General features: G+C 36.7%; 5 protein-coding genes across 8 annotated transcripts; 2 read left to right on the plus strand and 3 right to left on the minus strand.

The window, feature by feature from the left end:
• Positions 1-847: 847 nt before the first annotated feature.
• Positions 848-2,485, plus strand: LOC110411258 (eukaryotic translation initiation factor 5A). Its single transcript, XM_021421326.2, has 5 exons — positions 848-1,048; positions 1,627-1,749; positions 1,877-1,933; positions 2,006-2,080; positions 2,189-2,485. The coding sequence occupies exons 1-5, from the start codon at positions 926-928 to the stop codon at positions 2,291-2,293; spliced, it is 483 nt and encodes a 160-aa protein (XP_021277001.1). The 5' UTR covers positions 848-925; the 3' UTR covers positions 2,294-2,485.
• A 359-nt stretch (positions 2,486-2,844) lies between these two features.
• Positions 2,845-4,543, minus strand: PUP5 (purine permease 5). The gene is made up of 2 exons (XM_021421325.2): positions 4,352-4,543; positions 2,845-4,066 (listed from the first exon to the last, which is right to left on the minus strand). The coding sequence occupies exons 1-2, from the start codon at positions 4,374-4,376 to the stop codon at positions 2,997-2,999; spliced, it is 1,095 nt and encodes a 364-aa protein (XP_021277000.1). The 5' UTR covers positions 4,377-4,543; the 3' UTR covers positions 2,845-2,996.
• Positions 4,544-7,388: 2,845 nt separating this feature from the next.
• On the plus strand, positions 7,389-11,429 carry WRKY32 (WRKY DNA-binding protein 32). 2 transcript variants are annotated; one of them, XM_021421522.2, is made up of 5 exons: positions 7,389-7,872; positions 7,987-8,036; positions 9,295-10,001; positions 10,137-10,295; positions 10,863-11,429. In XM_021421522.2, exons 1-5 carry the CDS (start codon positions 7,635-7,637, stop codon positions 11,218-11,220), a joined length of 1,512 nt encoding a protein of 503 aa, XP_021277197.1. In that variant the 5' UTR covers positions 7,389-7,634; the 3' UTR covers positions 11,221-11,429. The 2 variants fall into 2 exon arrangements, with proteins under 2 accessions (XP_021277197.1, XP_021277198.1); XM_021421523.2 differs by having other exon boundaries at positions 9,301-10,001.
• A 902-nt stretch (positions 11,430-12,331) lies between these two features.
• On the minus strand, positions 12,332-17,288 carry LOC110411392 (DNA glycosylase superfamily protein). 2 transcript variants are annotated; one of them, XM_021421526.2, is made up of 6 exons: positions 15,815-17,288; positions 14,545-14,602; positions 14,349-14,432; positions 14,107-14,248; positions 13,017-13,414; positions 12,332-12,768 (listed from the first exon to the last, which is right to left on the minus strand). In XM_021421526.2, the coding sequence occupies exons 1-5, from the start codon at positions 16,299-16,301 to the stop codon at positions 13,046-13,048; spliced, it is 1,140 nt and encodes a 379-aa protein (XP_021277201.1). In that variant the 5' UTR covers positions 16,302-17,288; the 3' UTR covers positions 12,332-12,768; positions 13,017-13,045. The 2 variants fall into 2 exon arrangements, with proteins under 2 accessions (XP_021277201.1, XP_089638849.1); XM_089782723.1 differs by lacking the exon at positions 12,332-12,768 and having other exon boundaries at positions 12,812-13,414; positions 15,815-17,287.
• A 3,105-nt stretch (positions 17,289-20,393) lies between these two features.
• LOC110411074 (26S proteasome regulatory subunit) lies at positions 20,394-22,440 on the minus strand. Of its 2 annotated transcripts, none has more exons than XM_021421088.1 (5): positions 22,219-22,440; positions 22,086-22,146; positions 21,871-21,966; positions 21,308-21,635; positions 20,394-20,940 (listed from the first exon to the last, which is right to left on the minus strand). In XM_021421088.1, the coding sequence occupies exons 1-5, from the start codon at positions 22,357-22,359 to the stop codon at positions 20,919-20,921; spliced, it is 648 nt and encodes a 215-aa protein (XP_021276763.1). In that variant the 5' UTR covers positions 22,360-22,440; the 3' UTR covers positions 20,394-20,918. The 2 variants fall into 2 exon arrangements, with proteins under 2 accessions (XP_021276763.1, XP_021276764.1); XM_021421089.1 differs by having other exon boundaries at positions 21,308-21,671.
• Positions 22,441-22,762: the final 322 nt, after the last annotated feature.

Raw genomic sequence — 22,762 nt, forward strand, 5'->3', positions numbered from 1 at the left:
TAGTTTTAGTTGCTCACAGAAGAGTTTTAATGGGAACTTTTTTTCACATCCTGACAACCCGTTCAGGCTCTCACTTTCACAGACATGGTGATTCTCCCCTTCGCTTCCTTTTCCTGTAATATCTTTATCCCCGTATATCCTCCAGGATGGTTAGTCGACTTGTTAAAACCAGCCTAGCTTTGTCCTTTTCCCAATTTCATCTTCATAGCGCCACTGTGGCTATAATGTTCTCTTTACTAAAGGGGCTAAAGAAGAGAAAAAAGTTTGCTACATTCTCATATATTTGTGTTGCTGATATGATAGCATATGATAAAAATGAATCGATAGCTTGACTTTATTGACCCCAAAAAAGATTAAAATGGTTTGAATATATTCATTCTCTTTTTTGCAGCTGTGGATTACAAGTGGACGGTAGCATTAGCATTAGCATTGCCTTCTGTGATGCAGAGCAAGAATAATGGCCATATTCCAAGAATAAATGTAAAATCCCATGGACCCTTACAACCTATACCTGCTCTCAGCATCAGATCCTCTCAATGAACATCTTTACAACATAACTATCCCCCAAGACATCAAAGAAAAAAACAAGTTTGCAACAGAAGACAGGAACCACTAAAATTGGGTGTTGAGGAGAATCACAGGCCAGTTCATTGATCCCAGGGGAAAAAGGAGTAGAATAAAGGAATAGTTCGAATAAGCAAAAAAAGTCAACAAGTAAGAATCTGGATTTCTATGAGATAAACTAAAGGCTAAAGTAATCCTACGGCCAGGACAGATTCTTTGGTTTAACCATGGTTAAGAGAAACGAGGCCCCTCTCCTTTGCTTTGCCAACTCGTCAAAATGAAAAAATAAAGGGGCCAGTGACCTCTGCTAGTCTTTCTCTACGTGAAGCAGAGAGAGATAGAGAGAGAGAGAGAGAGTGAGATGTCGGACGAGGAACATCACTTTGACTCGAAGGCGGACGCTGGAGCCTCAAAGACCTTCCCTCAGCAAGCTGGTACCATCCGCAAGAATGGTTATATCGTCACCAAAAACCGTCCTTGCAAGGTCATGATCTAAACCCCGTTCTCCTTTGTCATCAACCTTGTTTCTGGATTTCTGTTTCTTTTTCGATCATCCATGGTTATTTTCTCTTTCTGTTGATGATTGATTAAGCATCTGCTTAATGGGTACTCCTTGTTTTCTTGTTTTTAATTTCATGGTATTTGATTTGCCTTGTACTTTCTTAGAATTACTGTGTTGGCTTAATTTGAATACTTAGAAAATGGTTGATTGATGCTTGCTACTCTGTGGGGAGAGTATACTCATTATCGTTATTCAAAGATCTTTTAGACTGGAGCAGACAAAATCATGGTTATCAAATTAAATTAGGCTTTTGAAGTACTTCTGTGCGGATTGATGTGTAGACAGCTTAGTTTACACTTTTTTGCCAGCATATCTCTATGGCATTAATTCCCAGAATAATTCCTTTTGTTGAACAAACATTCACATAGTACAATGATATCTGCACTTCATTCTGATAGCAAAAGGCTCTCCTTTCTTTGTCTTTGTATGAGTAATTCACTTTTGCTGTCTTCAGAATCTGTAATCTGTTGGTTTTGCACTTTTTCCCCAAACTAAAACAGGTTGTAGAAGTTTCAACTTCGAAGACAGGCAAACATGGGCATGCAAAGTGCCACTTTGTGGGCATTGATATCTTTAATGGGAAGAAACTTGAAGATATTGTTCCTTCATCCCACAACTGTGATGTATGTTATTCTTAAGTTTTGATGTTTGCCTTATAACCCTCAACTGTCTTCCTTTTTCCCCCCTCCCAATACACTTCTTTCTTCTGCATAAGCAGCTAATTTACTCGTGTTCTATCGTCTGCCACAGGTTCCCCATGTTAATCGTACTGACTATCAGCTGATTGATATCTCTGAAGATGGTTTTGTAAGTTGTCTTTTGTGCATATGTTCATAACTGTGAATCAAATGTTGCCTAACTATCAGAAATGTCCTGTAGGTGAGTCTCTTAACTGAAAACGGAAACACCAAGGATGACCTGAGGCTTCCCACCGACGAAAATCTGCTTAGCCAGGTATACCACAAAGGATATTTTGATTAAGTTTCTGCAGTCATTTTCATATCTATAACCCACATTTTGATCAAGTGATTAAATTTTTTGTTCATTCCTTCCTGCTTGCAGATCAAGGATGGGTTTGCTGAAGGAAAGGACCTTGTGGTTACAGTCATGTCTGCAATGGGAGAGGAGCAGATCTGTGCTCTTAAGGACATTGGTCCTAAAAATTGAATATATGCTGCTATAGCTTTATTTGCTGACACAGAGTTTTACGTATTTATGCATGTATGCAAGAAACCCTTATTCAGATGGTATTTTAACATTGTAATCTTCAAGTTTGTGGAGGAACTGCTGATCCCTGGATGAAGGGAACTTGTATCAACAGCAGGTTGGAATTTATATATAGCCCCTATTTCTATGTCATATTCATTAATGCTTGGTTCAGTTTTAGCATCGATTTCAGGCCTTTGAGATCTCATGTTTCCTTCAACATGACAAAAATCGACTGTAATTTAGTAGAATTATGGATGTATTGATCTGGCAAACCCAGAAACAGAAACCCAAAGTCATGAAATCAATCCCTTTATGCAAAAGTAGTAGCACAAAGTCATCTCTCTTTGATAGTAATTAATAACTAAAAGCTCTTTACAATTTCAATGTCAGATTGTCAGTATGCATTTCCTTGTCATAACCTATTCTAAAATAATCTAATCCAGAACAAAACCAAAGTAAAAATCTTGCACAACTGAGGCAACTTAAACAAGATCTGTTGTAATCCGAGATTACTGAAATATCTGCAAATCCTCCTTTTTAAATTGATAAATTTAACATCTCTTTGAGCCTGCCATACAATCAAACCTATGCATCTTTTTATATGTCACAAGGTAGATGCTAGCAGCCATTATACAACAACGTATTCAACAGAAACTTATAATTAGGATAACTTTGTCCCTGGGGCAGTGCCATAGATGTAGGATGCAAATCCCCAGAAGGTTATGACCAGAGAAAGGATCTTGAAGCCGCTCATCGGGTCATGTAACAGGATGACAGCTGCAATGCTTGTGAGTGGTACCCTAACTGCATTAAGAACACCAGCCATGACAGTGGAAGCCAAATAAAGCACAGCAGTGCCTCCTAACACACCCAGCTGAAAAGTGAGTGTCCCCCAAATGAGAACCTGTTTGTATGCAGTTTCCCCGCCCTTAAAAGTTTTAGCCTCAGATACCATTCCTTGAAAATCCTTGTTCACTATGACTCCTATAGTAGTAAACACAAAGGCCAAGAAAGAAACCATGACTTGTTGCTCCAAAACAACATGGAAGGACCTTCTACCTAAGAACTTGACAAATATCAACTCTGAAAGAGCAAAGATAAGGCCATGTAGTGCTGATGCCAAGATATCCCAGACAAAACCCCAAATATATTGGCTGTTACTGACACTGGCATATCTGTCAGAATCTGAATCCAATGCAATTAAGGCCATGGCAGCAGTTATTATCACAATAGCATTTATCATTGAAGCATTCAGTTTGTTCTTCACAATCAGAAAACCAAACAGTGCAGAGAACACTAGGGATGATGCTGCCAGCAGAGATGCAGTTGATGCTGGGAGATAGGCATAGGCATATGCATACATGAGATTATCAGCAGCACTTAAGAACCCCAGAAAAACATAGGAAAGGAAGAGGTATAAGTTGAGAGGAGAAGGAGAAGCATTTAAAAAGAGGTATGTTGGGAATAAGATCAAAGCAGGTATTGGCCACCCAGCAACTGCTACCCATGAAATGATCCACTTGCTGGTTCCCCCATTAGCATAATAGACTCGAGATAGAAGGCTTGAAGCAGGAAAAGCCACAAGCATTCCCAAACTGCTTAGAAACAGAAGAACCCAATGTGAAATTGGCTTGCTTTTGTATGCTTCCCGAGCCATGGTCTGAAACTTGGAAACCCATTCTAACGGTGAAAAAGAACTTCTTGATGAGACCTCCTCGTCCATCCTATCCCCTAACATGAACCAAGAAACATAGAATTAAAAAGACAAGGAAATTCAAGTTGTTCCTCTGTGGTTCTAAAGCTTAGACAGCCAAGACAGATTAAAACAACAAACAATCCAACAACCAAAACCTTCACAAAAAGAAAAACAGAGAAAAACACAGTTATTTGAAACACCCAATACCTACTTAGAACTCAAAAACATGAAGAACTTTATCGACCCAGACCCAAAGGTCCAAAACCCACAAGAATTATACTGAACAAAAACAGGGAATGTGAGAAGAACAAAGAACGAACCTTCCTCGAGTAGCTGTTCTTGCATTTGTGAATGAAAGTAAGAGTTGACACAGTTCTAATAGGTTCCGAAAGTCTTTCCTTCATAGACCATTTGTTTGTGGAAATCTGGTCTCCATGTGAATGAAATGTCCAATTTTAATCAATATATTAACATTTCATATTTTTCCACCATTTTTGTTTAATCATTTATTAGTTGATTATTTATGTATGGCTGCAAAGCTGTGGACAAAATGTAGTCGAGCGCCGAGCAATGACACAAGGCCAAGGGTGCACCCCAATTTTTAAATTAGAAAGGTCCCAACCCTAGAATAATATATGAGCCAAAAAAATCAATGCTGTGTGTCATATTTCCATGGCACCTTCCTTTGTCCGGCCTGGAATAGGAGACCATTTCTGGTAAGCAAATCTCAGGCCATCTCGATGCCGACAAGACAATCACTCTTCCAATTCTTGTGGAAAGTAGAAAGCTTGAAGCGGGTAAGTGGTAATTAACTGTCTAGAATAGAATGTACATTTTCAATACTCTAAGATCATTGGGACATTGTTGAATGCTTAACTTTGTCTTGATATCTTTGGGAATTCATCCTTGCTTAAGTCTCTTTGGAAACAAAATTGACCCATCAACTCAAATTTCTTTTTTAAAAAATTTATATTTTAATTATTGAATCAAATGTTCAGATTCAATTCACAATCTTCTTAATTGTTCTAAATGCACCCTAGTAATCTCGTTCAGCAATGCTTAACCCCCAAAACATCCCATGTCCCTATTAGCTTCCACCAGTTTCAACTTTCCATTCCACTGCCTTGGTCCTCTCCCCTATGCCATGGTAGTCAAACACGTCATTTGACTGGCATTCAACTGTCCATTTCTTCTCCATACCAACAGATGGATTGCGAACCAATGGCAAGTTTTTCTTGGCTAACATCATGCTTTGGTCAGAACAAAGAAAATGTTGAAGCAACTTTGAAATGACCGGTGATTTTATGGAATTTCATATCAGTCAGAGATAAAATAAAACGGAGTCCATTATTGTTTTTTATTTATTTAATATTAATATCTCGAATTGAACAAATAGAAACAATCCTGTTTTGGGCTTCTGGCTTATCAAGAATTGGGCCTAAGCATTTTCTCATATTGGACTCGGATGAATATTCTTCTCTCCCCTTACAATTAACTGCCTATTAATTAATAAATAAGAAAATAGAGTGAAGAAGGGAATCTTATTCCTAAATTTTGATTCTCTTTTACTAAAATTCCAGAAAGATTCCCGCACGTGTCAAAGATGGGCAACCCTATCAAGAAAGCGGCTTAATGAAAATTAATAATACTTTTTTAAGTATAAAAGTGATCTATGAAATTTCACATCACCGACAACAATAAAACAAAAGAATTTATTTATTTATTTTTTTTAAATGAGAAATATTTTTAATTGTTGTGTATAATCTTACATGGATTTTTTTTTAAATACTCTCTATGGGTTTTTCGTTATTGTTGAGTTTCATGGTAAGTATTAATTGGTTTAAATTGGAAAAATGGATTGAAATCGATTTAATTCAATTTAGTTTTTTCAATTTCAATCCTAATCAATTAAAAATAACAATCGATTCAACAATTTCAATCAACAATTCAACCAATAAAAAAATTCATCATTAATAAAATATTATTTATATTTTTAAATTATTCTTAATTCAAGTCAAAATAAACCGATTGAATTTATTAAAACAATTTAATTTTGGTTATTTTAATTTTTTCATTATAATTCAATCGGTTTCAAATAGCTTTTATAAGAGCTCATCCCTAGTTGAGCTGCTTATTATTGACCATAGATCAATCATCGAAAGCATTAATTTTATAGTCTGAATAAATATATCTTAATGATATATTGGATCGTTAAAAAAAGACTAATCAACAGTAATTTTTCTAATAATATAATAAAATACAAGTAGTATTTTAAAGGAGGAATGAGACATCATTTCTTGACATTCATTTTGTACTAGTTTTTATGGCACATTTTCTGACTGAAAATGTAACAATCTATCAAAAAAAAAAAAACAGTTACAATTTGGTTAGCAAAAGGCCAAAACCCTAAATCAAAATCAATGGGACACCATATTTTGCTCAAGATCTTGGGGTTTCGGATCCATCAACATTGTACTTTAAAATAAAAGACATCCCAACACTAAATATTTTTAATTTTTATATTTTGAAAATTATTTTTTGTGATTTTTTTACATGAAAAAACATAAAGAATTTTGTGATTTTGTTGTGAAAAAAAGAAGAAGAAAAAGACAAAAAGGGTTTGAAATTATTATTACTTTGATGCATTTTGAATGTTAAGAACTTATTCATTTATTGCGTTTAATTAAATTTTTATATTTTTATTTTAAAATAAATAAATTTTTATAATTAATAATTAATTATTTAATCAAAACACTATTATGATATACTATAATATGTCATATCGTAATTCATTATGATTTATGAATATATCACCTCAAAATTAAGTGATATAAAATGATAAATTATGTTTTGATTTAACTGTTATGCCGTAAAGATCTATTTGAATTAAAATAAAATATATGATTTCAATTGAATATAATAAAAAAATAATAATTTAGGTTATAATTTTAAAAATAATTTAAAATTTTTTTAAATATTATATCAAAAGAAAAGCATGTCAAATTTTAAATTTGTAATCATTTGTTTTTTTGTTTGTCATTCAGAAATTTCACGTAGAACGATACTCGGCCCCAATCTTATGACACATTAAATTTTTATGTTGGGAATAAGAATCCAAATTAGAAAAAATTGCAAAAAAAATTAAAAAAGAAAAGAATGGGCCACTTATGTCTGGGTCAACAGTCTACGCAAAAAAGAAAACAAGAACCCAGCAAAACGGCGTAAATGAAAAGAAAGCGTCAAGTCAACAAAATCGACGGTGATCCGCGCAGCGAGAGTAACGGAGAAATCGACGGCGTTTTCGTTACACAGAAAAACCACCTGGGAAAGGAGGAGGAGTCAATTCAAGTCAAAGACACATATACCCTCTCTCTCTCTCTCTCTCTCTCTCTTTCCTTTAAAGTAACCCTTTCTCTCTTTCTCTCTCCTATGCCTAATCTATTCCGATACCGTTTCGCCTTGTAATTGTTAATAAAACGACACGTACTGCTTTTCCCGGCCTGAAAAAAAAATAAAGTACAGTGTCGGACTTAAAAAACAAAGGGAAGCAGGAGAACTGTTTGCTTACTTTACTCTCTTTCGTTCTCTGAGGAGAAATCAGGCATGGCTGAGACAGAAAGCCAAGCGCAGCAGGCGAAACGACAGGAGGAACAGCAAAACGACGATTTAGAAGGTGAAGAGGAGGAGGAGGAGGAGGAAGAGGACGATGAGTTGCAGGAGGAAGAGGAAGAAGAAGAAGGAGTGAGTCGAGCGAGTGAGTCACAAGGTGCTGGAGTGGCGCCGTCAAGTGATGCCGAGTTGAGAGACTCGCAAACCCTAACGAATGATGATCGTTGTGAAGGTAAGCTTTTTTTATTTTTGTGAGTGTTTTATGGAAGAATTTCGGTTTATTTAAAAGAAAGAGTGTTTTTTCATGGTGGAATTGTTTTGAAATGAGTATGCGGTGATCTCTCAGGTTTGCAGGTGAATTCTTCTTCGGAATCGAAGGAAGGAGCTGAATTTAAGGTCAGGACTCTAGTTTTTTAGTTACTATAATCATGTTAATGCTATCATTTCTATTTTTTTTTTAATTTTGAAAATTTGCGATTATGGTGTTTTATTGTTCTTATTTTGATCTGTTTGCTTGAACTCCACTCTTTTTTTTGTGTTACTCTACGCTTAGTTTCGTTCATTATAGGTATTGAACATCGTAGCAATTTTGGAACAGTGTTTGTAGGGTGTTTCGGTTCTTTACAAGGAAAGTGAAATTAGATTTCATTTATAGCGTATGGATTGATGACTTTGTTGCCTTAAAAGTTTTTCTTTTCATGCTATTGTGCCCTGAAATTATGTTATTGAATACTTTGCACCTTAACTAAATATGCCGAGTGACATATAGAATGCTTCTCTTCTCCCACTTTACCCGCGCCATCATGTGCGGTAGTGCTTTTTCTTTTAAGGATGTGGGAGGTTCATGAAATGACTCTTAATTAAGGAGTAAATTTCTTATAATATGTTATTGATTATCTGAGAGCCCATTTCGATGTCTGGGGCAAAACGGTGGGAGCCCCATCCTACTGCACTGGAGCCATATATGCAAACAGGCCTTTAGTGTTGCATAAGTAGCCAATGAGGCCCTTGCTCTTGTGGTTAACGAACAAATTATGGTCCTCAGAATTCACAAGTTAAATTTCCCACCATGTGTGTGTGTGTGCATCCACACACACAAACACCTCAAATTCAGTATGCTCTTTTGTTATTAGAAACTCCCTTGTTTAGAAGCCAATTGAGACCTAATCTCTTAGTGACAATATTAATGAAAAAGTATTGCAAATTTATGGGTTATTGTGCATGACCTCAAGGGTCTGATTTATTTTTCATATAAAAGGGTAGGCTATGATAAAAAATCCTATATCAACTTCAATGGCAAATACATCGGCTAAAGGATGGTGAAACCATACCTACAAACATTTTAATCATCCTATTAAAAGCTCTACCAGTTATAGCTTGCAGTGTTGTTGACTTTTACTATTTTAATGATGATATATGTTTTCTTTCAAGTTAGAGCATTGAATGAGTTCATCAAAACAATTGCAAAGAAAATAATCATCCTATATGTGGCCATCGATTTTTCTGGGTCCTGCATGTCTTACCAATTCAGTTTCTTCTGAAGAAAATGAAGTGATAAATATAACAGAAATGAGAAATGGACATATGTATAGTTAAATTTCTCTGTGATTGTGCTGTTCTTTCTATGGAGTTCTTCCTTGTTTAATTTTCTTAGGAGCAAGTTAAGGTATCCCAGCAAGAAGTTTTGCCTAGTTTGGTGGTACAGGGTGCTGAATCTCAGACACAAAATCAGCCCCAGTTATCTGTTTCTCCAACTTCTTTGCCACAATCGTCACCAACTTCTGTTGCACAAGGTATATTATCTGCGCCCACTCCAACTCTACCAGAAGAATGCCTTTCAGATCAGAAGGTTAATGGTGCATCTGTGCCAGAAGCAAACCGGCAAACATCTTCTAATCTTAAAACGGTATCTGTTGTTCCCATTGTGAAGACACCAGTGTCTGATGGTTACAATTGGCGGAAATATGGTCAGAAGCAAGTGAAGAGTCCTAAAGGTTCTCGAAGCTATTACAAATGCACATTTTCTGATTGTCGGGCCAAAAAGATAGAATGCTCTGATCACACAGGCCATGTAATAGAGATTGTTAACAAAGGCATGCATAGTCATGAACCACCACGGAAACATAACTTTACAAGAGAAAGTAAGGTCGTATCATCTGCTGTGCCTGTTTCTCGGAATATTGTTACAGAACAGCCCATCAGAATACCTAATGATTCTGATCTGTCAACATCTTCTAAAGATTCTGTTCAGGAAACAACTGTAAATCCTGAAAGAAAACGACAGTGTTCAAGTGGCTCGGATGGGAACGGTGATGTGCAAGTGAAGGAAGAGCATTTGAGTGAACCAGAGCCAAAAAGAAGGCAAGTTTTTTTGTGAATTTCTCTTTGCCTTTGTTTTTTTCCATCATACATGCATGCATATGTATGTGTGCGTGTAATGGAAAAACCTGTCTGGGAATCTGGTTTTAATAGTTTCTCATTGTTTTTGATAATCAGGATGAAGAAAGGCAATGCAGTTTGTTCTGGTTCTGTTTTAAAATCTGGGAAAAAACCTAAATTTGTAGTGCATGCAGCTGGTGATGTAGGGATCTCAGGTGATGGATACAGATGGCGGAAATACGGACAGAAAATGGTGAAAGGAAATCCAAATCCCAGGTGGCTGTTCACTTCTCAGTATTTTTTGTTAAAGGTTTTATGATTTTATCCCTTTAAACCATTACTCAATGTATATGACTGCTTTAGCATGTGGCTACTTTGTCTACTTGTTGTCATTGTAATTCTATGTTATGGTTGTTTGCTTCTTTTATGCCCTCAAGGTTTATTACATTATCTTTGGTTTATTGAAATATTGAAAAAACCATTCATCTGTACAATGGAGTTTGATGCCAATGCATTAATACGCAAATGTTTCAGTGATCTTTGATTCTTTGACATTGCTTTTGGTCTCAGTGCTTGTAGCCCTTTAACTGTGCTTTGCAAAGCCATATAGGTCTATTTGTTTTACAATGTAGACATACCCATCTATACATCTCTCCTGAACCAATGTAAAAACACTCTCTGAGGCAGATGTTCTTTTTCCTTTCTTTTTCTCCCTCAGGATGACCAATTTGGTGGCCTTTCAAGTTCATTCTTTGACTCAGTTGTTATGTTCCCATTTAATTCAAGGCATATGCTTTCTGTTGGTTTTATTCTGATCTTTTGATTGAATGGATGTATTTCCAGGAACTACTATAGATGCACTTCTGCTGGGTGTCCTGTTCGTAAGCATATTGAGACTGCTGTAGATAATACAAATGCTGTTATTATAACATATAAAGGTGTTCATGATCATGACATGCCTGTACCAAAGAAGCGACATGGCCCACCAAGTGCTCCTCTTGTTGCTGCTGCTGCTCCTGCTTCCATGAACAACTTACAATTTAAAAAAACTGATGGAGTGCAAAACCAAGTAACATCAACCCAGTGGTCAGTGGGTACAGAAGGTGAATTGACTGGTGAGGCCCTAGACCTTGGAGGTGAGAAGGCAATGGAATCAGCTCGAACGCTTCTGAGTATTGGATTTGAAATCAAGCCATGCTGAACTTAATGGGCATTTTATGTTGTTACCATCAGGCATGTCTCCATATAAATTATCGAATGGTCAGGTTTGATTTTTCCTTGTCTTATTTGTAGTTGTTTCCTTGTTATTGCTCTAGTTTCCAGTGAGGCTGTATATTTTTCTGTTGCATACCCTCTCAATCTGTTTGGAACAAGGTAATAGTAGTGGAACAATATAGATTTGCTTGGCAACCCTTTTCTTGTGATCTACGTTGGAACCATGTTCCAATTTCTCTTTTATATTTTTTGTGACGTGAGTTGGAATTTAACAGGGCAGCTATGCATGTTTGTTGGGCAACAGCATTTAAGTAACACCCAGTTCACAGGGCAGTTTTTTATCTATGGTTGATCATAGACTAATCTTGCTGGATGCTGTTGGCCATTTTTTATGCTATAAATCAACTGCTCTTCTTCTTTCTTCTTTTGACTGCATTTAAGAGATTATTAGTGGCTAGCAAGTCAGACGCTGTTGATTCAAGGTTTCTAGAGCCTTAACCTTTCCTATAAAACTAGTGCTGTGGGCTATATACATTCAAAGCAGGATTGTTTAGGCACATTTGATTTTAGTTATAAATAATACACCGAACAACTTTCTGTCGGCCTTTTTGTGGTCACTGATTCTTTTCTTTGGAGGTGGTGGCATTGACCAAATCTTAGTTTGTCTCTTTTTGATGAGATGAGGAATTGATATGTTTATTTGCCCCCCTATTCTATTCCTATTAAAGGTTATTGACCAATGTTAAAAATCTCCCTAGGAATCTGATTTACCCCATAAAGAGTTGCTTCAAAGTTTCAAGTTTATTCCTTTTTATTGTCGAAAATCAAAAAACTTTGCTTTGCCTGATTTGTTCTGTTTGACAAGATGAAGATTCCCAAATCAAAATTTGCTTCAAAGGATTTGCTACTTTCCATTCACAAGTCAGAAGGAATTCATTAGGTCTGACATTTTTATCAGAATCTCAATTTGGGTCAAGGCACGACGCCTAACGCTGGCTGGCTTTGGCCAGTTGACTTGGACGGAAGATATGATTAGGTGCGGAGTTTGACTGTTAAATTAACTGGGGAGACTTAAATTTTGCAAGAAAGCATTCTACCGGTTACTGTCCGGATCTAATGCAAAGCTTAGAAGGACAAAGCATGGAAGTTGTCCAAGGCTTTTTGTTTTTTGTCAGACAAAGCATCCATCAAAGCCATTATTATCTCAATAAAAGGAGGAAACAGAGGTACCCTACATCATTGGTAAATATTGGGGCCAACGGCACAAGCATCATGTCTTGTAAGATGGAGTCCTCCCCCTGTCCTTAAGGACACACAAACATTTTGCCCCCAACCCCTTTATTGCCATCCATTTAAAGCAAACAAATGGACTTGCCAGTGAAAGTTTTAGCTGTCCAGCAACTTACAGGGTTTAGCATCCACCCTCAAACCAGCCCCCTCCCCCACCTATTAACCGTGTGGTCAAGAATCTGATGGCGACAGATCCGGTGGCAAAATCTGGTTTCCTGCAGCCTGCTGCTCCTGATGCCGGTGTCTAGTATATAAAAAGATGATTTCTGATTACCAACCTTTTCGACTATACAAAAAAACTTGTACATCATAACTTTTACGACTTCCACGACAGAAAGGCCCCATCAACAGCACATTCACCAGTTAATTTTTAATTTTACTTTTTAGAAATCTACAATCTAGAAAAATTCATGATGCATAGGTTTTCATGGAAATTTTATACACAAAGACCACCTTCATTACAAGTCAATGTGGTAAAACTGATGATCGAACCTGGAGCGCCATCTGCCACCAATCCAACATCATTCTGATGAGAAGCTCAATTCGTCGATAGCTATGGATAACTTTGATTCCATCACGTTATCGGTTTTTCTCTCTTCAGGCATATCTTTGATACCATTTTCATCTTTTCCTTCTGCTGCTGTTATGCATTCCTGGAATCTGAAACAACTCGTGAGATGGTCGTTGGTTATTCCCGCTACCTGCATGAACGAGTAGATGACTGTGGGCCCCACACTCCGAAAGCCCCTTCTTACCAGATCTTTGCTTATGACATCTGCTTTTGGAGTTTTAACTGGAACCTGGCGAGGATACCTGAATCTGCTAACTATAGGCTTGTGATTCACAAAACTCCAAATATATTCGTCGAATGACCCGAATTCATCTATAACCTGGCATCATCAAAACCTGCAAAAAGTTAGTTGCAATGATAATCATAGACACTATGGAGAGTGCAATTATGGTACTTACTTCAATAGCAAGGGCTAGTGGTTAATGATGAAAAGTAATTAAATCATATGAATGACTTGGGATTTACCGACTAAGCAAGCTGGCATCTAGTGGATAGGAATAATTAAGTGCCCTTACTCACAAAATAAAATAACTGTATAGGATCAAATTGTATATTGTAGTCTTGTGGTTTGTCTCATATGATTCAAACATATGCCTGGAAGGTTTAGGACCACTATTTAGCTACTTTTCACCTAACCTGCTCAAATAAGTGATTACTAAGCACCTTTTATATTTGTCTAATTACTTGCAAAAACTAGAGAGAACAATGTAAGTGGTCCCTAAAGTTGGGTGTAACAATCAGTTCAATGAATTCTGCATCAGGACATGCGTGTAAAATAAGCTCAGTAGTACAGAAGATGGCCAGAAGCCTGCTATCATCTTGCACGACAATATCAAACTATATCTTCCACCACATAAACAACTTCAGTAGACCAGACTTTGCTATATTCCATCGAGTATACAGACTGTTATTAGTGTATGCTGCTTACAAGAGATTTAAGGAGCACATGAATGAGACTTCTCATGCCAACCAAGGTTAAAAAAAAAAGGTGAAAGAAGAATGAGAATCTACCTTAGATATTTGGCGTGCATTCTCAATGATAGCTCGCAGCTTTAGTTCTGACAACAAGGAACTTGCGATGCTACCAGGTGCTACTAACTTCTTCTCATTCAATTTTGATACAGCAACAGGATCAAAATCCACAAAAACTTCCCTGCATAAAAGATAATTGTAAAGAAAGGATAATAAATATACTTCAGAAATGAGTCTGCTTATTCCGTGGAAGTAAGACAGAACTTCTGTGGGAACAATACCTAAATATGTGCCTTTTGCTTAGTATACCAGGCCATGTAAGTTCAGACAATGCACCCGAAAGCACAAGCATCTCAAACAATTTCCTGCATGCAGACAATAATATCATGCAAACTACTCATCAGATGAAATTCCTTTAATCAAAGAGGCAGCCCATTTAATCAGTAACCAGATGAAGGCAATATTGAGAACACGTACCTGTCGTCATGTACAGGAACTCCCCACTCTTCATCATGGAAAGCAACATAATTTGGATCTGATCCCAACAAACAAAAACAAGTCAGTAGAAAGCATGAAATGCCTTCACAGCATCCAGGCAACCACAGTGAAATTCCTTCCTTTATTAAATGGAATAAAATTCCCTCCAAAAGTTAGGAATGACTTGAAGATGTAATCCCTAATAGATTGAAATAGTGTGATAGACATTCTTTCACTTTGAGTATAACGCCTGAAATTCTGAGCGTGTAAGTAACTTGCATTCATGCCATTACTGCCATATAATGCACTTGGTGATAACCGTGCAAACCTTAGAAATATCAAGTAAACGGATTGTGGATGAAGTGACAATTTAACCTATTGCTAGATTTAAATCATAAAAGTCTAAAACAGTATCGAGTTACAGCCTTTATTCATTAGCCCTAGAAGCATGCTAAAGTAATTTCCTTTTCATCGATTAGGAAATTGTGTGGACCAACTAACCTAACAAACTTCTCACTCAGAGTAGCTCCACTAGGTCTACTCTGGTCTTGGGCTGACAAAATGGTTTCAATCAATGGTCAGCGTAATATGGAGTTGCACTTGAATGAACCAGACCAAACCCATTTCACTTTGGAAACATATACAAGATAAAGCAAACTCACCCTGATGACTTGTCTCACTGCCTCAGTTCACTTGACAAATCTTGTACATGATTATGTTTTGGTTGTACTAAACCAATAAATCTTTGGAGAATAATGTATATATGACTCAGAAAATCTGGTTTCCGTAAATACGGTAAAGTTTGGCAATAATAATAAGAAAAAAGCACCATTTTAGTCTAGCATAAGTTAAAAACTTGAGAATGTCAACCTAGTTGGTTCATTTGGGTAGATGCTGAACCTCCCTAGCGCACTATGACTATATTCATCCAACAACCTCATACTGCAGGTTTGGGATTGGAGAACTTGAAGGCATAAATTATAAAAAGAATTTCTTTGTTCTTAGTGCAGAATCACAAAAATGATATCCTATTCCTAAAGCCTATGGCCATAGCTACCACAAATAATTCTTTTCATTATGACATTTAGAAGTTATATGCAGGGGTTGGGATGGAGGATTTGAAATAGATTGTAAACTAGTTAAAGCAAGGTTCTGCAGCTAACACTAAAACTTAAAGCAGTCTTATGAAGAAAATGTTAACACAAAACTTCACATACCTAATACTCAATCATGACCAAACACTGAGAAATTAGAGGACAGGACAACGCACCTGTATTTGGTGTCACCCAGGCACATCTCTTCTTCTGATGTGAACCATCAGGTGGTGAATCCAAACCACCGTCAGAAACAACGCTTCTCGGCTTTGATGCGTATGGCTTCCTCCTACTTCCTACACTATTTGACCGAATTAACCTACCAGTAGATGCTCGACTGTGAAATGAATCCGTGGAAGCATCGGATGAACAAGAAGCATTTAGTGATAAATTAGAATGTAATAACTGCTCGTGGCGGCGTAGCACTGAAGGAACACTAACAGAATGCGTTTTTGGAGAAAGTGAATTGACAGTAGATGGTGGAAAGGCTTTTTTCTCCTCTGCTACAGTGACCTCAACCGGAGACTTTTCAACCTTTCTCAAAGGCTTTGAAGCTGGTTTTCTTGCACTCAATGAACCCGCCTTGTTCCCTGCAGGTCCCAGCACGGGCCTTGCCTCAGAATCGGCCACATTCATCGACCTCAATCTTGGAGCACCGGACATAGATTATAAAATCTCTCAAATCAACTCTAATTCTCAAGAGATCTCAGCTTTAATCCTTTTGAACCTCAAAGCAGTCCTACGTTTTCACTTTACAGCTCTTTAGTTCACTCAAAACCTCAACATTGCCTATCCAACCCTCAAAATTATCAAAACCCACTAATAAAATCAAGTAAATTCATCATGTTCTTAATAAATTCCACTTCAAAAACACTTTAACAGCAACAACTGTAAAGATATTTTGAACTTAACGGTACACACATTCATCAACCATCCCCTTGAAAGCTCCCGAAACAGATCTCCCCACAAAACCTCTTCAATTTACAATTCTACCACTCTAAGCTTCACTCAAATCCTCAAAAACCCAGATAGTTATCTCTCATTACCATCCAAAACCCACCTCAGAAATACCCTTAAAACCCTCATCTCTTTTATCCTCAAAGTCTTCAACAATCAGCTCAACAACCCTAAAAACGAATACCCAAACCAAAGTTAAACAAAAATCGAATCACTTTTTAAGAAGCAGATGCTAAAGGTTCAAACTTTGAAGTTCAAAAAACCAAAAAAAAAAAAAGGAAGTGGGATCACGTTGTATATTCATTTAAAGCATTCAAATTAAGCCTCGAAATACAGAGATTCCATTCTGCATTGTGGAAAACGCGAGAGAGAGAGAGAGAGAGAGAGAGAGTTTCTGCTACCTCAAAAAGAAAAATTTTTGGATTTTTTTTTTTGAAACTGTGTCGTTTCAGTCACTATCTTAAGAAAAAAGCTGACACATTTGCTGGCAATTCCATACTTTCTTCCCCTTTCTTTCTCTCGAGAAAATGCGGGAAAGTGACCGAGAAAATTCGATCGGAGACTCAAAGAGCAAAAAAATGAAAATTGGGTTCGATCTATGAGAACTGAACTTCTCTCTCTAACATTACTATATCTATAATTTAGAGAGAGAAGTAAAGAACCAATGAGTGGAAGAGAGAGAAAAGTGAAGATTGGCCTTTTTCTTTAATTCATTTGAGAGATGACCGGTTTGTTACCTGCTATGCCCGGTTACTTTTGGGCCTTTTTTTCTTTTCAACCTCTGAAAATGAATTTGCTTTGTAGGGTTCATAATTCTCTAATTACAATCCCTAAATGTTTTTTTTTTATTTTTACGGAATTAAAACAAATATGATAAATATAATATATTTTATATTAAAATTTGATATTTTTTGAAATATCGATCTTGAATACTTTCTAACATAAAAAATCACAAAAAATAAATTTATAATATGAAAATAAAAGATGTTTCGAGACATTTTAAGAAAATAAATAAAAAAATTGAGAGGAGTATATAATAGTACTTTAGATTAGGGATTAGAGATAAGGAACAAGAAGATTTTGTAATTATATTAGCACATTAATTTTATATTAGCAAGATTTGACTTTTTGTGAAGGTTTAGTAAAGCTAAATAATGGAGTGAGTCCATTTATTTTCTCAAAGAAGTTTATAACCGTATATATATAGCTTAGTGAAGGTTTGGTGTACCACATAAATCATGGGATAGGGATGCTGGTTTATGGAGAAAGGGAAATATTAATTAAATTTGCTTGAGATTTAATTACACAAGATGACTTGGGGACCATACCTGACCATCATTATATATAAAGCATTGCCTGGTTATCCTTGGGCATGGCAATGAATTTTACTTGTTTTGGTACCAAGATGAAGAAAGAAGGAAACAGGGTAAAAACTTGCAATGCAAACTGTGATGGGGACAGTAATGGGTATTGTTTGATCGGGTATTTACGAGAATTTAATTTGATTATGTAAAATTTAAATATTTTATATTCGAGTTTGAAATGTATTTAAATAAAAAGTTTATTATATATCTTGAATTATAGAAAGACGTGGTGTAATTGAAATTTGTCTGCATGGTTTGAAGATCTTGAATCTTGTTAGGTAATAGTACTAGTAAATAAAGAATATATTGATGGATTACATTTTACCTTCCAAGTTGAGAGTTTTCCATGCTGTCAAAAGACCAAAGCAAACCCATTGGTTTTTTGTCCTGTTGGGCAGATGTATTTGCCGGGAAAGACAATGGTTATTAATTTTGTGTACCTATTCCAAGCAGGCCAATGGCCCAGGCAGGCAGGGGAGGAGAACTCCAGCAATAAGCAATTAGAGTTCTTCTTCTGAGTCTGGGCTAAAAGGAACCACACAACTTCTTCCTTCATGCACAGCTTCATCTGTCTCTTCCCCCTTCCATCTCTGCTTAAGAAGCAAGCAAGCTCAACAAGAACGCGGGGTTTCCAGCAAACATAATCAATCAAGAAACAAGAAACAAGAAACAATGCTCAAACCCTTCTTACCTGCTTTTGCCTCTTTGAAAGAAGAAAACTCTCTGCTGTTACCAGTTGTCCTATCTGCACCCCCATTTCCATGATAATAAATATTAACCCATGCCTAAATCCATTTCCAGTAACCAACACTAGACAGAGGACTCTTTTTTGACCAGTCCAATTTGCCCAAATGACAAAACTTCCTTTAGGAAAAGCAATTAGAATTAGGTGAGTGATCTTCTCTCTTGTCTTATCAGTTCCAACTTTTTAAGTTGGTTAATACTTGCTTCTTACCTTTATGGGTTGAGCCTATTATTAAATGGTTTATATTTAATATATACTGTCCATATATTAATTACCAATGAATCAAATGTTATCATTGAACTGTGTATAACTACATTCGTAATTTGCAGACTTACACTGGTATATCACAGGATTTACCACATACTAATACAAATGAAAACCAAACCAATCTCGTGTCAAAAAAGTCTACTATTATCTTACCCCCAATTCGGCTTTTCCCTGGTTAGATTTTCTCCTACTGTTTGGTCTGAAAGGGCTATACTTTTTTGAGTTTTGTCAACTGGAAATGGACGTTTCTTTAGGTAGCTACGAAAGTGGGAGTCATCAACCGAGAAACAAGGGGAGGAAACGAATCAAGTTTCTTACCAAACACTTTGCTTAGAGATCTCCATGCACTTGATTTCACATACAGTTAAAAGAAAGAGTAAATAATTTTTACATGGGGTAGGCGTTTGACCTCGTGTGGGAGTGGGACTCTGGTTTCTGCCATTGGACTGACAAGTATACTATAAATAGTACAACAGAAGAAAGTGGAGGAGGAAAGTTTAAAAGAGGTGAAAGAAAAGATTACAAACTTGGAAAAAAAGCAAAAGCAAAGGCATACCCTTTCTTCGGTTTAATCGAGTGGGGTGAAAAAGAGAAAGATTTTCATTCTTTGGAATGAAAAAGGCCCTCTCCCACTTTGTACAAAGTGAAGGTGGAATTCAGCAGCAGTTGGTGTTTACTCATAATGGAGGGGACAAAGTATCAGATCTTATGGGGCTTTGGTGACTTGGGGATGGAGGTGTTACCTTTCTTTGTTTGCACACATTCGAATTTGTCCAAAAACCCTAAGAAACAGTCCATGCAAAGTTTGATTGATTGGAGTGAAAACGTGCTAACTGCATAAGTTCTTACCTACTTTCACCACTCTCCTCCCTAAACTGATTCAACCATTCATCACCCTCGATTTGGTTTCATTTTGACTTTGATGATGGATTCTGGTTTCTGTTTCAACTTAAAAAATTTATCAAAACCAAACCAATCAGATTCGCAAATCTTTAAATATGTTGTGCCATGATACATGACAAATATCTATTTTAGACTATTAAATTTTACGGTATGTTTCATAAATTGAAGATGGTATGAACATCTAAATATCTAATCTTACTCTAATGTACTGTCAATGTAAAATTTACAACTCACTCTGAAGCCATGACACTACGCAAGCCAATCCCAACTTAACCCTCTAATCTTTTGATTTTTATGTCGACTATCAAGACAAGCCGACACAATTTACATGCCAAGGTTTAGAGATAGTGGACTTAATACCATTTTCTTTCCTAGATCCTGCCACCCTTCATTCAGGTATAATCTCTCTTATATCCCATGGGTAAGCATCGGATCTCCAAGCAAACACATTCAAAGCTTTTGAGAGAGAATGATAATCTCAAGTTCACAAACTATCTGTGATGTGCTATGTTTGCCATGTTCCTTCAAATAATATCACTAGCTGACATTCAATTAAATTCGAAGGGGGCTTCCTACCCAGCAGAATAGTTTCTCATGAACAACAACTTGATTCATCTTTGGATTGAAAAAATCAGCCATTAGATTTGGTTTGGTAGTGGTTTCTCCTAAAACCCAAGACCATGTAACACCTACCAGAAATTGACTTTATTCATCTTTCTGTAGGCATAGGCTTCAAGTTGTATATAAGCTAAATGACACAATAACAGCAACAGCAGGCAGGAGTCGCTGGCTCTATTTCACCTCCATGGCACAGAGAGAGAACATTTAAAGGATCCATCCAAAAGCTATAAAGAAAGTAAAAGGGACATCTTAAGGGTGCATTAAAACCACCGGATCACTCAAAAACAAAATATTTGGTATATCCTCCAAGTGTCCAAGGTAGGAGAAAAAGAAGTCATCTCAACATGCCTATCTGACTATTGTCTTGCAACAGATGAATACAAGCAACAAATTGCCATATTCCGCTCCATCTATGAGCCAAAATTACATGATACGAAAGTGACATCTGCAATAATCCAACATCACCCACAAATTAGTAAATGTCCAAGAGCAAATAAGCAGCAGCACTCAAGGAATTTATCTTTCCAATTGATGCACATGTAAAGCAAAACCAATTAAGTTTACTACAGCAATAATATATAAATCCGTGTTTGTCACTCCTACCTGATTGAATAAATATATAGTATTCAAGTATTACTGTTCATAATCATCATGATTTCCTGACCTCAACTGTTTTCTTCAAACTAATATTAGTTATTTTTCACTAATTTAAGTTGCTTCCAGAGCAACTCCCAAATGAAGGTATTGATAAAATTATGTGATCTGTAATTCAAACCTATAACTAAAGAGGTGATCAAGAAGAAATGACATACCCTAGCAGGCCCCTGCCTTGCCATGTTCTAGGAGTCACAGCGAGATTAACCAATGCACCTTGTCTCATAATTATGACAGGTATTGGGTGACCCTGATTCACCTGAGCTTCAGAAGCAAGCCGTCGTAGCAAATTATCACCAGCTTTCACATTACCAAATTTCACAATCTGATCCCCAAGCTGTAAACCATCCTCTGCTGCTGGGGATGCATCAGCTATTTCATCAACCATTGCAAAGGGTACACTAGAAATCATATCCACATCATTGGCACTCAGAGAATCTCTGAGAACAAGGTTTTCCAAGGATGCAGACGCGCTGGCACTGACAACTGATGCATTTTGATTCATCAAACCCCCATCAACACCTACCCAGTAACAGCCAAATAAATAATAAAAACAGTGATTTTCTATAGGTGGAAGATGCTACCGTTTGTTTTCTAGCACCAGTTTCCTAAAGGGTAATTTTAAAACTCCCCTATAGGGAAGAAAACATCAACTAATTGACAGATTACAGAAACAACATCATTTATCTAAACAAACATAGCATGAAGTTGAGCTACTAACCTGAATCTTTTGGGGTGGAAGTAAGTCTTGACGAATGCAGAACTTGAATATTTACGCTTATCTTCTCTGTAATTTCCTTGTGATCATTTTTCAATTCTTTTAAAATGAAATGCCAAAAACAGAAATAAAGTCAATAACTTCGTTCACTAACCTTCCTCAAATGCACTAATACTATCATAATTACCAAAAAATAAAAAATAAAAAGGGGACAATACCAGCAAGACGATTTCGTTGAGCTCGAACAACTGGGATATTAATATCAGCTCGAGGAAATCCCTGAAGAATACGAAAACCCAAACATCAGGAAAACAAAAAGAATGGAAATTTATGGGGATAAAAGAAAAATACTTCGGAATCGACGAGGTTGCCAGAGAGACCAGGACCACCAGGCTGACAAAGCTGCTCAATGATAGCGTTCATCTCAGCCTCCATCCCGCTTCTCTTCTCCATCAACTTCATTGTCTCCGATTTCAGATTTGCCCCTACCATTTTCCTTTCTTTTTTTTTTTTTTTTTTCCGAAGGGAGATTCTATAAAGGTTTTTAGACTTAGCTTGGCTGAAAAGAAAAATGGAGTCGTGGGTTTTTCTGGGAAAATCTGCTCTATCAATGAGCACGTGCAAGGCACGTGATGAATGGGCTGGGATGAACTGTTTGGGCCCAAACTCTTTGAGCTTACAAGGTGGATTATTTGTGCAGGTTACATGGGCCTTGAAATTGGGCTGAGGCTAAGCATAATTCTGTTCTTGGGGTACAAATCAACAGGATCTTGGAACAAATTGGGCATTTGAACTTTGTATACCCTTTGTTGTTTGAATAACATGTATGCATAATGTCACATAGCATCTCATATTTCAAACAATTATTATTAATCGATGATGTCTAGTTCTACCT

This window comes from Theobroma umbraticum, unplaced genomic scaffold (genome assembly GCF_002168275.2).
Source record: "Theobroma umbraticum cultivar Fairchild unplaced genomic scaffold, ASM216827v3 scaffold_56.0, whole genome shotgun sequence".
Classification (NCBI taxonomy): Eukaryota; Viridiplantae; Streptophyta; class Magnoliopsida; order Malvales; family Malvaceae; genus Theobroma; species Theobroma umbraticum.

Excerpts from the sequence above, each read along its gene's own strand:
- WRKY32 (XM_021421522.2), top strand. The coding sequence starts at position 7,635 with ATGGCTGAGACAGAAAGCCAAGCGCAGCAGGCGAAACGACAGGAGGAA. Across the intron at positions 10,002-10,136 it reads GAACCAGAGCCAAAAAGAAG|GATGAAGAAAGGCAATGCAG; the intron begins GCAAGTTTTTTT and ends TTTGATAATCAG. Across the intron at positions 10,296-10,862 it reads AAAGGAAATCCAAATCCCAG|GAACTACTATAGATGCACTT; the intron begins GTGGCTGTTCAC and ends ATGTATTTCCAG.
- PUP5 (XM_021421325.2), bottom strand. The coding sequence starts at position 4,376 with ATGCAAGAACAGCTACTCGAGGAAG. Across the intron at positions 4,067-4,351 it reads AGAACAGCTACTCGAGGAAG|GGGATAGGATGGACGAGGAG; the intron begins GTTCGTTCTTTG and ends GGTTCATGTTAG.
- LOC110411074 (XM_021421089.1), bottom strand. The coding sequence starts at position 22,359 with ATGGTAGGGGCAAATCTGAAATCGGAGACAATGAAGTTGATGGAGAAG. Across the intron at positions 22,147-22,218 it reads GCAACCTCGTCGATTCCGAA|GGATTTCCTCGAGCTGATAT; the intron begins GTATTTTTCTTT and ends CGTATTCTTCAG. Across the intron at positions 21,672-21,870 it reads TTCCACCCCAAAAGATTCAG|GTGTTGATGGGGGTTTGATG; the intron begins GTTAGTAGCTCA and ends GTTACTGGGTAG.
- LOC110411392 (XM_021421526.2), bottom strand. The coding sequence starts at position 16,301 with ATGTCCGGTGCTCCAAGATTGAGGTCGATGAATGTGGCCGATTCTGAG. Across the intron at positions 14,249-14,348 it reads AGCAAAAGGCACATATTTAG|GGAAGTTTTTGTGGATTTTG; the intron begins GTATTGTTCCCA and ends TCTTTTATGCAG. Across the intron at positions 13,415-14,106 it reads ATGCACGCCAAATATCTAAG|GTTATAGATGAATTCGGGTC; the intron begins GTAGATTCTCAT and ends TGATGATGCCAG.
- LOC110411258 (XM_021421326.2), top strand. The coding sequence starts at position 926 with ATGTCGGACGAGGAACATCACTTTGACTCGAAGGCGGACGCTGGAGCC. Across the intron at positions 1,934-2,005 it reads ATATCTCTGAAGATGGTTTT|GTGAGTCTCTTAACTGAAAA; the intron begins GTAAGTTGTCTT and ends AATGTCCTGTAG. Across the intron at positions 2,081-2,188 it reads ACGAAAATCTGCTTAGCCAG|ATCAAGGATGGGTTTGCTGA; the intron begins GTATACCACAAA and ends TCCTGCTTGCAG.